This window comes from Canis aureus, chromosome 9, assembly GCF_053574225.1.
Source record: "Canis aureus isolate CA01 chromosome 9, VMU_Caureus_v.1.0, whole genome shotgun sequence".
Classification (NCBI taxonomy): Eukaryota; Metazoa; Chordata; class Mammalia; order Carnivora; family Canidae; genus Canis; species Canis aureus.
In genome coordinates, this window is record NC_135619.1 from 78,859,960 (window position 1) to 78,871,030 (window position 11,071).

At 40.5% G+C, this 11,071-nt stretch overlaps 1 gene segment (V, D, J or C); it reads right to left on the minus strand.

Moving 5' to 3' along the window:
• Positions 1 to 9,393: 9,393 nt before the first annotated feature.
• Positions 9,394 to 10,022, minus strand: LOC144321272 (immunoglobulin heavy variable 3-23-like). The segment is given in 2 exon segments: positions 9,394 to 9,809; positions 9,913 to 10,022. Coding segments are annotated over 2 exon segments (450 nt in total).
• Between the last annotated feature and the right edge of the window lie 1,049 nt (positions 10,023 to 11,071).

Below are 11,071 nucleotides of genomic sequence, written 5' to 3' on the forward strand. Positions count from 1 at the left end.
GTTGCACCACAATTCTATAGCAATTTGTGTAGATGACCCTCTGACTATATGAAGTTCTAATGACAGTTATTTTTGAATTTCTTGGTTCATTTCAAAAGACACATCAGTATAGGACATTTTCTGGAGATATTTCATCTTGTTAATAAATTTTAATCTTAAATATTTATTTTTGGTGCTAGTGGAAATCAGATTATTTTGTTAATTTTGTACATGTAATTTGTATTTATTATGTAGGAATATATCTTTATTTTATTTGCTGATTTTTTATACTGATTCTTTTGCTGAGCTCATGAGTTATTTCTTCCAGTTTTTATGTGACGTTTTTACTCATTGACTCTATTAAGACATTGTCATAGGAAAACTAATTATTTTCTTTCCAGGTTACCACTTTTTCTTTTTTTTTTTTTAATGTAGTTTTCTTGCTAGGTTTACTGGTAGGTCCTCCAGTCCAGGGCAGAAAGCATTTTCCTCTTGTCTTCAGGATGCATTGTCTGTTCTATTTTTTTTTTTCATGCATCCTATGTTTATTGCAGCATTTTTTAAATAATAAATTTATTTTTATTGGTGTTCATTTTGCCAACATACAAAATAACACCCAGTGCTCATCCCGTCAAGTGCCCCCTTCAGTGCCCTTCACCCATTCACCCCTTCCCCCCTCCATCATCCCCTTCCACCACCCCTAGTTCGTTTCCTAGAGTTAGGAGTCTTCCATATTCTAACTCCATTTCTGATATTTTCTACACATTTCTTCTCCCTTCCCTTCTATTCCCTTTCACTATTATTTATATTCCCCAAATGAATGAGACCATACGTTTGTCCTTCTCCGATTGACTTATTTCACTCAGCCATAATATGCTCCAGTTCCATCTTCATTGAAGCAAATGGTGGTTATTTGTCATTTCTAATGGCTGAGTAATATTCCATTGTATACATAAACCACACCTTCTTTATCCATTCATCTTTCGATGGTCACCGAAGCACCTTCTCCAGTTTACCAATTGTGGACATTGCTGCTCTAAGCATCGGGGTGCAGGTGTCCCGGCATTTCATTGCATGTGCATCTTTCGGGTAAGCAGTTGATATAAGGTAGACCTAGAGGAGACAATACATTTCATTTTGTATGTGGATGACCTACCTAATATAAAGTGACAGTCTACAACTCAAATCAGGACAAGGTGAATCATGTCCTCTGCCCATTTCTGATTGTAGTTTTCACTTTGTGGTGTTTAGTTTGGTAATTTATTTTTCGATATTGGAAACTAGCCTTAATCTGGAGATAGATTTGCAAATCTCTTCTCCCATTGTTTTTATTCTTTTGGAAGATGTTATTCGTTTATTCATCAGAGATGGAGTGAGATTCAGAGACCGGCAGAGGGAGAAGTGGGCCCCTCCTGCGATTTTGCCCAATTTTACTGGTAATCACTTTTCTGTCTGGGAAGGCACAAGGCGGATATATAATGTTCCAGCTTCTCCAGGGCTGGACTTTCATGTCCTGGAGGCTTTAGCTGTGGGCCTTACATGGGCTCATCACGGTGCTCCTCCCCTAGTTGATTTTTTTTATTTTATTATTTCTGCCTTCCTACATTGTTAGAAGTGAAAACCCTTTTCTCTGTAGTGTTCTGGCCAATCTCTCTTTAAGTCTCAGGTCGAATTTGTAGGTGTTCAGGATGGTTTGTAACTTATCTAGGTATTTGATGGGGCCAGCTGAGTTGAGGACCCCTACTCCTCTGTCATCTTGCCCTGCCTCACATTTATTTTTTCTGCCATTTCTCTGGTAGGCCTTCCAGTGGGACAGAAAATTTTTTTCCCTTTTTTCTGTTGGATTCATTGTCTGGTCTAATCATGGAGTTTGTAAAAGGCAGACCTTCAGGAGACAATGAATTTCATTGTTCATGTGCATGGGCTACATAATATATGATGTGAGGTGGGATTTCATATCAGGACAGGGTGTCTATTTATGTCTTCTGCCAATTTCTGATTCGGTTTTTCATTTTGTGTTGTTTAGGTTGATAATTGTGCTGTATATTTTGGAAACCAGCCTTAATCTGATGCTCAATTTGCAAATATTTTCTCCCATCTTATAGGTTGTCTTTAAATTATGTTGAGTGTTTCCATAGCTGTACAACTGCTCTTTCCTTGATGGAATCCATATAGTTTATCTTTGGTTTTTTTTTTTTCTTTCCCCCTAGAAACTTGAGTAGCAAGAAACTGTTGTGCCTGAGTTCACAAAATCTGTAGGATTTTGATGGTTTCCTGCTTCACAATTAGGAATTTCATTTACTCTGATTTTTATCTCTGTGTCACTTGTAAGAGTGTGGCCCAGGTTCATGTTTTTACTTGTGACTGCCCAATATTCACAACCCCACCTGTTGAAAAGATTGTCCTTTTCCAGTGGATACTTTTTTTTGTGCTTTGTCAAAGACAATATGACTGTAGAGTTGTGTTTCCATTTCTGCATTCTCTACTCTATTCCATTGACCTATGTGCCTCTTTTACTGCCAAAATTATACCATCTTGAGGATCACAACTTTGAACTCCACAATTGTGATACCTTCTGCTTTGGGTTGTTTTCAACATTGTCTTGTCTTGTCAGGATCATTCTTTGTTCCTTACAAGTTTTAGGATTGTTTCTTCTATTTCCAAGAACAAAGTTCATGGTATTTTGATAGGGTTTTCATTGAATGTGTCGATTGCTCTTGGTAGCATAGATATTTTATCAATACTTATAACTCCAATCCATGAGAATAGAATGTTTTCAATCTATGTGTGTCTTCCTCAATTTCTTTCATAAGTGTTCTAGAAGTTTGAGACTATAGATCCTTTTCCTCTCTGGTTAGTATTTTTGTAGTGTTGGATCTTAGTGTTAGGAACTTGGTAAGACTTTTGCATCCATATTTATGAATATAATTGTTTGTAATTCTCCTTAGTAGCTGGGTCTTTAGTTTGGGGGTCAATGTAATGCTGACATCAGGGAATGAGCCTGGAAGTTTTCCTTCAATTTCTATTATTTGAATAGCTTCAGAAGAATAGGTATTGATTCTGGTTTAAAATGACTTGGTAGGGATCCCTGGGTGGCTCAGCAGTTTGGTGCCTGCCTTAGGTCCAGGGCATGACCCTGGAGTCCCAGGATCGAATCCCACATTGGACTCCCTGCATGGAGCTTGATCCTCCCTCTGCCTGTGTCTCTGTCTCTCGCTGTATGTCTCTCAGGGAAGAAAATATTCTTTGTTTAAAATATTGCGGCAGTAAACCTGGGTACCTCAGTGGTTCAGTGTGTGTCTTTGGGTCAGGGTATGATATCTGAGTACTGGGGACAAGTCCAGCATCAGGCACGCTGCATGGAGTCTGCTTCTCCTCCCTCTACCTATGTCTCTGTCTCTGTGTGTCGCTCATGAATAAATAAATGTACTCTTAAAAAAATTGGCCCAAGGATGTTGCCCATGGGGAAACATTCAGTTAACCATTGATTCTTGATTTCTGCTGAGACTATGATACAAGTTCCTGGGATCAAGCCCCTAGTCAGGCTTTGTGCTCATTGAAGAATCTTGAGATTTTCTATCTGTTACCCTCAAACTATTTTGTCACTTTGTCTATAAATAAATAAATAAATACATACATACATACATACATACATACATAAAATTTTGGGGGCAAGATCATGGAGGAGTAAGGGTTCTCAACTCACCTCATACCAGCAACTAACTAAGATAACTTTTTTAAAAGATATTGTATATTAGCCCTTCACCCGATAGGTCATTGACAAATATCTTCTCCCATTCTTTAGGTTGGCTTTGAGTTTTGTTGACTATTATGCTGTGCATAGCTTTTTATCTTGATGATGTCCCAATAGCTCACAAACAATAGGAAGGAAATACAAACGATTTTATTTTTTTTAATTTATTTTTTATTGGTGTTCAATTTACTAACATACAGAATAACCCCCAGTGCCCGTCACCCATTCATTCCCACCCCCCGCCCTCCTCCCCTTCTACCACCCCTAGTTCCTTTCCCAGAGTTAGCAGTCTTTACATTCTGTCTCCCTTTCTGATATTTCCCACACATTTCTTCTCCCTTCCCTTATATTCCCTTTCACTATTATTTATATTCCCCAAATGAATGAGAACATATAATGTTTGTCCTTCTCCGACTGACTTACTACTTCACTCAGCATAATATCCTCCAGTTCCATCCAAGTTGAAGCAAATGGTGGGTATTTGTCATTTCTAATAGCTGAGTAATATTTTAAAAACATATTAGGACCACTTCTATGCCAATTAATTAGGCAATCCAGAAGAAATGGATGCTTTTCTGGAAAACCACAAATAAGCAAAACTGGAATGCGAAGAAATAAAAAACCCGAAATGGCAAATAACCAAGGAGGAAATTGAAGCAGTCATCTAAAATCTCCCAAGACACAAAAATCCAGGTTCAGATGGCTTCCCAGGGAAGTCTATCAAACATTTAAAGAAGAAGCCATACGTATTTACTAAAGCTGTTCTGGAAGATAGAAAGGGACAGAATACTTCCAAACTCTTTTAACGAGGCCAGAATCACCTTAAATCCAAAACTAGACAAAGACTTCACCAAAATCCACCGAATTATAGACCAATAACCCTGATGAACGCAGAAGCAAAAATTCTCAACAGGACACTGCCCAATAGGACACAACAATATATTAACAAAATAATTCACCATGACCAATGGGATTTATACCTGGGATGCAAGGCTGGTTCAACATTCGTAAAGCAATCAATATGATAGATCATATCAAAAAGAGAAAAAAGACAAGAACCATATGATCTTCTCAATACAAACAGAGAAATCATTTGACAAAATAGAGGATCCATTCCTGATCAAAACTCTTCAGAGCGTAGAGATAGAGGGAACATACTTCAGCATCTTAAAAGCCATCTACGAAAAGCCCACAGCAAATATCATTCTCAATGGGGAAACACTGGGAGCCTTTCCCCTAAGATCAGAAACAAGACAGGGATAAACACTCTCACCACTGCTATTCAACATAGTACTAGAAGTCCTAGCCTCAGCAATAAGGCAACAAAAAGAAACAAAAGGCATTCATATTGGCAAACAAGAAGTCGAAACCAAAAAAGAAAAAAAATAGAAGTCAAAACCTCTGTCTTCGCAGATTACATGACACTGTATCTAGAAAACTCAAAAGACTCCACCCCAAGGTTGATTGAACTCATACAGCAATTCGGCAGTGTGGCAGGATACAAAATAAATGCCCAGAAATCACTTCCATTACTGTACACTAGCAATGAGATTAAAGAAAGAAATATTAAGGCATGAAAAAAAAATCTTAAATTGCACCCAAAAGCATAAGATACCCAGGATTAACCCTAACCAAAGAGGTACAGTTTCTATACCCTAAAAACTATGGAACACTTCTGAAAGAAATTGAGGAAGAAACAAGAATATTGATGAATATTCCATGCTCATGGATTGGAAGAATTAATTTTGTGAAAATGTCAAAGCTACCCAGGGCAATTTACACGTTCAATGCAATTCCTATAAAATACCTCAGACTTTCTTCAGAGGGTTGGAACAAATCAACTTAAGGTTTGTGTGGAATCAGAAATACCTCCAAATAGCCATGGTAATACTGAAAGGAAAACTAGAACTGGGGCATCAGAATCCTGGATTCCAAGTTCTACTACAAAGCTGTGATCATCAAGACATTCTGGTAGTGGCACAAAAACAGACACATTGATCAATTGCACAGAATGGAGAACCAGAAGTGGACACTGAACACTATGGTCAACTAACATTCGACAAAGCAGGAAAGACTATCCACTGGAAAAAACAAGAGTCTCTTCAATAAACGGTGCTTGGAAAATTGGACAGCCATGTACAGAAGAATGAAACTAGATCATTCTCTTACACAAAACACAAGACAAACAAAAAATGGATGAAAGATCAAAATGTGAGACAAGATTCCATCAAAATCGTAGAGAACACAGGCAACACCCTTTTTGAACTTGGCCACAGTAACTTCTTGCAAGATTCATCCATGAAGGCAAGAGAAACAAAAGCAAAAATGAACTATTGGGACTTCATCAAGATAAGAAGCTTTTGCACAGCAAAAGATACCGTCAACAAAACTCAAAGACAACCTACAGATTGGGAGAAAATATTTGCAAATGACTAGATAACAGACTAGTATAGGACAAATAAGAGGTGAGACCCTGTTTAAGTGTTTCTGGGTGATGTCACCACATTCCCAGATTTAGTGGACTAAACAACAGATGCTCATTCTCACAGCTCTGGAGTCTGGGATGTCTAAGGTCCATGTGCAGGCAGATGTGGTGTCTGGAGCGCCCATGTCCTAGCATGTCCTTTCTCCCCCTTTCAAATGGGGCCAGGGGGCATTGAGCTTTCCATGTACTGATGGTTCCTGATCAGGTTCCTGATCGCATCATGAGGCTCCATCTCCTGACCTCATTGTTCCCCTAAGGTCCCAACTCCTTCTTCCATCACATAGATGTGAGGTTCCAACCTGAGGATGGTAGAGATGATGACACACAGTTAGCTATATCAGCACCCGAAGGATCCATGAGTTATTTCCTGCAGGTGGAAGGTCCTCCTTCACTTTTGTTCCCTCATAATTGCTAAGTGGAATTTGTCATCACACAGTATTCTTGAGTGTTACCTTCTCGCTCCTTGATCTCCAATACCCCATCTTCTCTTCCTGCCCCACCCATGGGAAATCCAGCAGGAACACTTGACTTGACATCAGGGAAATACAAATGAAAACCACACTAAGATCCCACTGATGCAACTCAGAATGGATAAAGTAACAAGCAGGAAGCAATAAATATAAGCGAGGATATCGAGAGAGTGGAACTTTCTTTTCTTTTAGTGGGAATGCAGGCTTGTTCAGCCACTCCAGAAAACAGAATGGAATGTCCTGAAAAAGTGAGAATAGAGCTACCCTAGGACACAGCCATTGAATTACATGGTATTTACCCCAAAGATGCAAATTTAATGTAATTAGGGGACCCCCTACCTCCCAATGTTCACAGCAACAATGTCCAGAATAGCCAAACTGTGGGAGGAATCATGATTCCCTTCTACAGAAGAGTGATAAAGAAGATGTGGAATGAGCCTCGGTGTCCATCGAGAGATGAATGTTTAGAAAGATGTGGTTTATATATACAATGGGATATTGCTCAGCCATTAGAAATGACGAATAACCACCATTTGCTTCAATGTGGATGGAACTGGAAGGGATTATGCTGAGTGAAGTAAGTGATTCAGAGAAGTACAAACAATATATGGTTTCACGCATACAAAGTACATAAAAATAGTGCAAGGGAACAAAGGGGAAAGGAGATAGAATGAGTGGGAATTATCAGAGACAGTAACAGTACATGAGAAACTCCTACCTATGGGGGAAAAAAAGGAAGGAGTAGTGGAAGGGGAGTTGGATGGTAGGTTGGGGTACCTGGATGACAGGAGCTGAGGGGGGCAATTGACGGAATGAGTACTGGCTGTTATATGTAGGCAAATCGAACTCCAATAAAAATATACAAAATATGTGGTTTATATATACAATGGGATATTACACACCTGTCAGAAATGATGAATAACATGAAATAGCATTTCCTTCAACATGGATGGAACAGGAGCTATTATAGTGAGAGAAATTAATCACAGGAAGGCAATGATATGGTCTCACCCATATGTGGAGTATAGGAAATATTGAAAGAGACCATAAGGGAAGGAGTGAAACTTAAGTCTAGTAATATTACAAGGAAGACAAATTATGGGAGACATGTGACTCTGGGGGAAAAAAACCTGAGGGTCGCTGGAAGAGAGGGGGTGTGGGATGGGGAACTGGGTGATGGGAGTTAAGGAGGGGATGTGATATGATGAGCACTGAGTGTGTAGTAAATATTGGTAAATTCAATTACAACAAAGAAAAAAATGGAAAAAATTCCTGGAACATCATACATGGACTGGGACGATCAAACAACAGACACTCATTCTCACAGATTTGGAATCTGGGAAGTCTGAGGTCCAAGTGCAGGCAGATGTGGTCTCTGGAGAGCACCCACGTCCTACCCCATCCTTTCTCCATCATCTCACATGGGGCCAGGGTGCAGGGAACTTTCCCAGTCCTGGTTTATAAGGGCCCTGATCCTATCATGAGGCTGCACCTCCTTACCTAAGTGTTCCCCTAAGGCTCCATCTCCTTCCCCATCTCATGGACGTTCGGTTCCAACATGGGCATGGTAAAGGTCACACACAGTGATCAGACGTCAGCACCAGAAGGATCCATGAGTTATTCCCTGCAGGTGGAAGGTTCTTCAATCCAACTCATCACACTGAAGTTCCTCATTGATCCAGTAGAAGCTTCTGGTGTCTGAGCACATGGTGTATGCATTACCTTCAGAACCAGATTGTGACCTTGGGGAGAGGACACCTTCCATCTGAGACCTGAGAAGGATCTTGGCCTATTTGTACTATTATTTAAAGTTTTGTGCTGCTTCCATATATTATTCATCTCCTTTTCCTATAATTCAGACATCTGTCTACTGAGAATGACCATATTTCTCTTTTTTTCCTTCCAGTTTGATGCTTGTTTAGTGAAATGATTCCTCACACCATGTGCAGTCTTTACTGCCTGTTACCTCCCTGACATTCCTTGCTCATTCTTCTCCTGCACCCAAAGGATAAGAAATCAAACTGTAACCCAGGAGTTCCCTCTTTTGATGCAGTTGGGACACTAACACCACACAAGCCCCTCCTGGAGCAGGACCCCATCCCACCACTGACCCACAACACACACCCGGAGCCAGTGTCCTTCCCTGGCACCATCCAGGCATTTATGACCTGATGAGAGGCCTGCCTGGCTCTCATCAGACATGAAGGTGAAGGTGATGAATGGTTATACTCTTGTGATTGTGTGCGTGTGTGTGTGTGTGTGTGCTTTGTGTGAATGACCTCTGAGTCCACATCCCTACCATGTCATGATGTCATGCGGGAAATCTCTCTCACTCCCAGGCTGTTATTAACATTTTTGTAGAAATTCTCTTTACTCTTGTGTTGACTGGGGATTCTGCTATACCGCAATGTGCAAGACAGCATGTTAGCTTGGGGTCCTGTGATCCTCAGTGATCACCACTAGGACTCATTAAAAGGTTCAGATGATGTGAATTGAGTTATTTGTAATTGATTAAAATTTCGGGTCAGGAGAATTTAAGTACAAGTAAGTGCAAGTTCTATATTTGAATTCTAGGTCTCTAAGAAAGAGACTGAATAGGTAAACACATGATCAAGTGTTCAGAGGGGCTCCTGGGGGGAAACTGCTCCATGGAGAGGAAGCCCGGTCCCTGACAGGAAACCTCCCCAGAACCAGCCTCTGCACCTGCTCCTGGGCCTTCAAGACACAAGTGGTGAGGAGTGTGCACCCCCTGGTGGTCCTGATCCCCTTCTACAGGGAGGTTTGTGTCTGGGCTCACACTGAGTTTGCCTCACTGTGTCCTTCGCACAGTAATACACGGCCGTGTCCTCGGCTCTCAGGCTGTTCATCTGCAGATACACTGTGTTCTTGGCGTTGTCTCTGGAGATGGTGAATCGGCCCTTCACAGCGTCTGCGTAGTATGTGCTTCCATCGCTGTTAATACCTGCGACCCACTGCAGCCCCTTCCCAGGAGCCTGGCGGACCCAGCTCATGCCGTAGCTACTGAAGGTGAATCCAGAGGCCACACAGGACAGTCTCAGGGACCCCGCAGGCTTCACCAGGTCTCCCCCAGACTCCACCAGCTGCACCTCACCCTGGACACCTGCAGACACAAGACATCCTGGTCAAACAACTGTCCCACATCCCCTCTTTCCCTCACTCACCTTCACTCACAGACTCAAGGTTTCTGGTTCTCTATGAATTACCTTGTAAAATAGCGACAAGGAAAACCCAGCTGAGCACAGACTCCATGGTAATTTGTCTGTGTTGTGTCCTGATCACGGAATCGGGTCACCTGGGGTTCCTGGGGCTGGGGCTCCTCTCCCAGCTGCAGGGTCGGGACTGGGCTGGTTTAATCAGTGAAGGGAAGGCCCTATTTGCATGTCCTCTGACCATATGACCAGCTACAGACTTACATTCGTGTATTTAAAGCCAACACAAGTGTTGCACCACAATTCTATAGCAATTTGTGTAGATGACCCTCTGACTATATGAAGTTCTAATGACAGTTATTTTTGAATTTCTTGGTTCATTTCAAAAGACACATCAGTATAGGACATTTTCTGGAGATATTTCATCTTGTTAATAAATTTTAATCTTAAATATTTATTTTTGGTGCTAGTGGAAATCAGATTATTTTGTTAATTTTGTACATGTAATTTGTATTTATTATGTAGGAATATATCTTTATTTTATTTGCTGATTTTTTATACTGATTCTTTTGCTGAGCTCATGAGTTATTTCTTCCAGTTTTTATGTGACGTTTTTACTCATTGACTCTATTAAGACATTGTCATAGGAAAACTAATTATTTTCTTTCCAGGTTACCACTTTTTCTTTTTTTTTTTTTAATGTAGTTTTCTTGCTAGGTTTACTGGTAGGTCCTCCAGTCCAGGGCAGAAAGCATTTTCCTCTTGTCTTCAGGATGCATTGTCTGTTCTATTTTTTTTTTTTCATGCATCCTATGTTTATTGCAGCATTTTTTAAATAATAAATTTATTTTTATTGGTGTTCATTTTGCCAACATACAAAATAACACCCAGTGCTCATCCCGTCAAGTGCCCCCTTCAGTGCCCTTCACCCATTCACCCCTTCCCCCCTCCATCATCCCCTTCCACCACCCCTAGTTCGTTTCCTAGAGTTAGGAGTCTTCCATATTCTAACTCCATTTCTGATATTTTCTACACATTTCTTCTCCCTTCCCTTCTATTCCCTTTCACTATTATTTATATTCCCCAAATGAATGAGACCATACGTTTGTCCTTCTCCGATTGACTTATTTCACTCAGCCATAATATGCTCCAGTTCCATCTTCATTGAAGCAAATGGTGGTTATTTGTCATTTCTAATGGCTGAGTAATATTC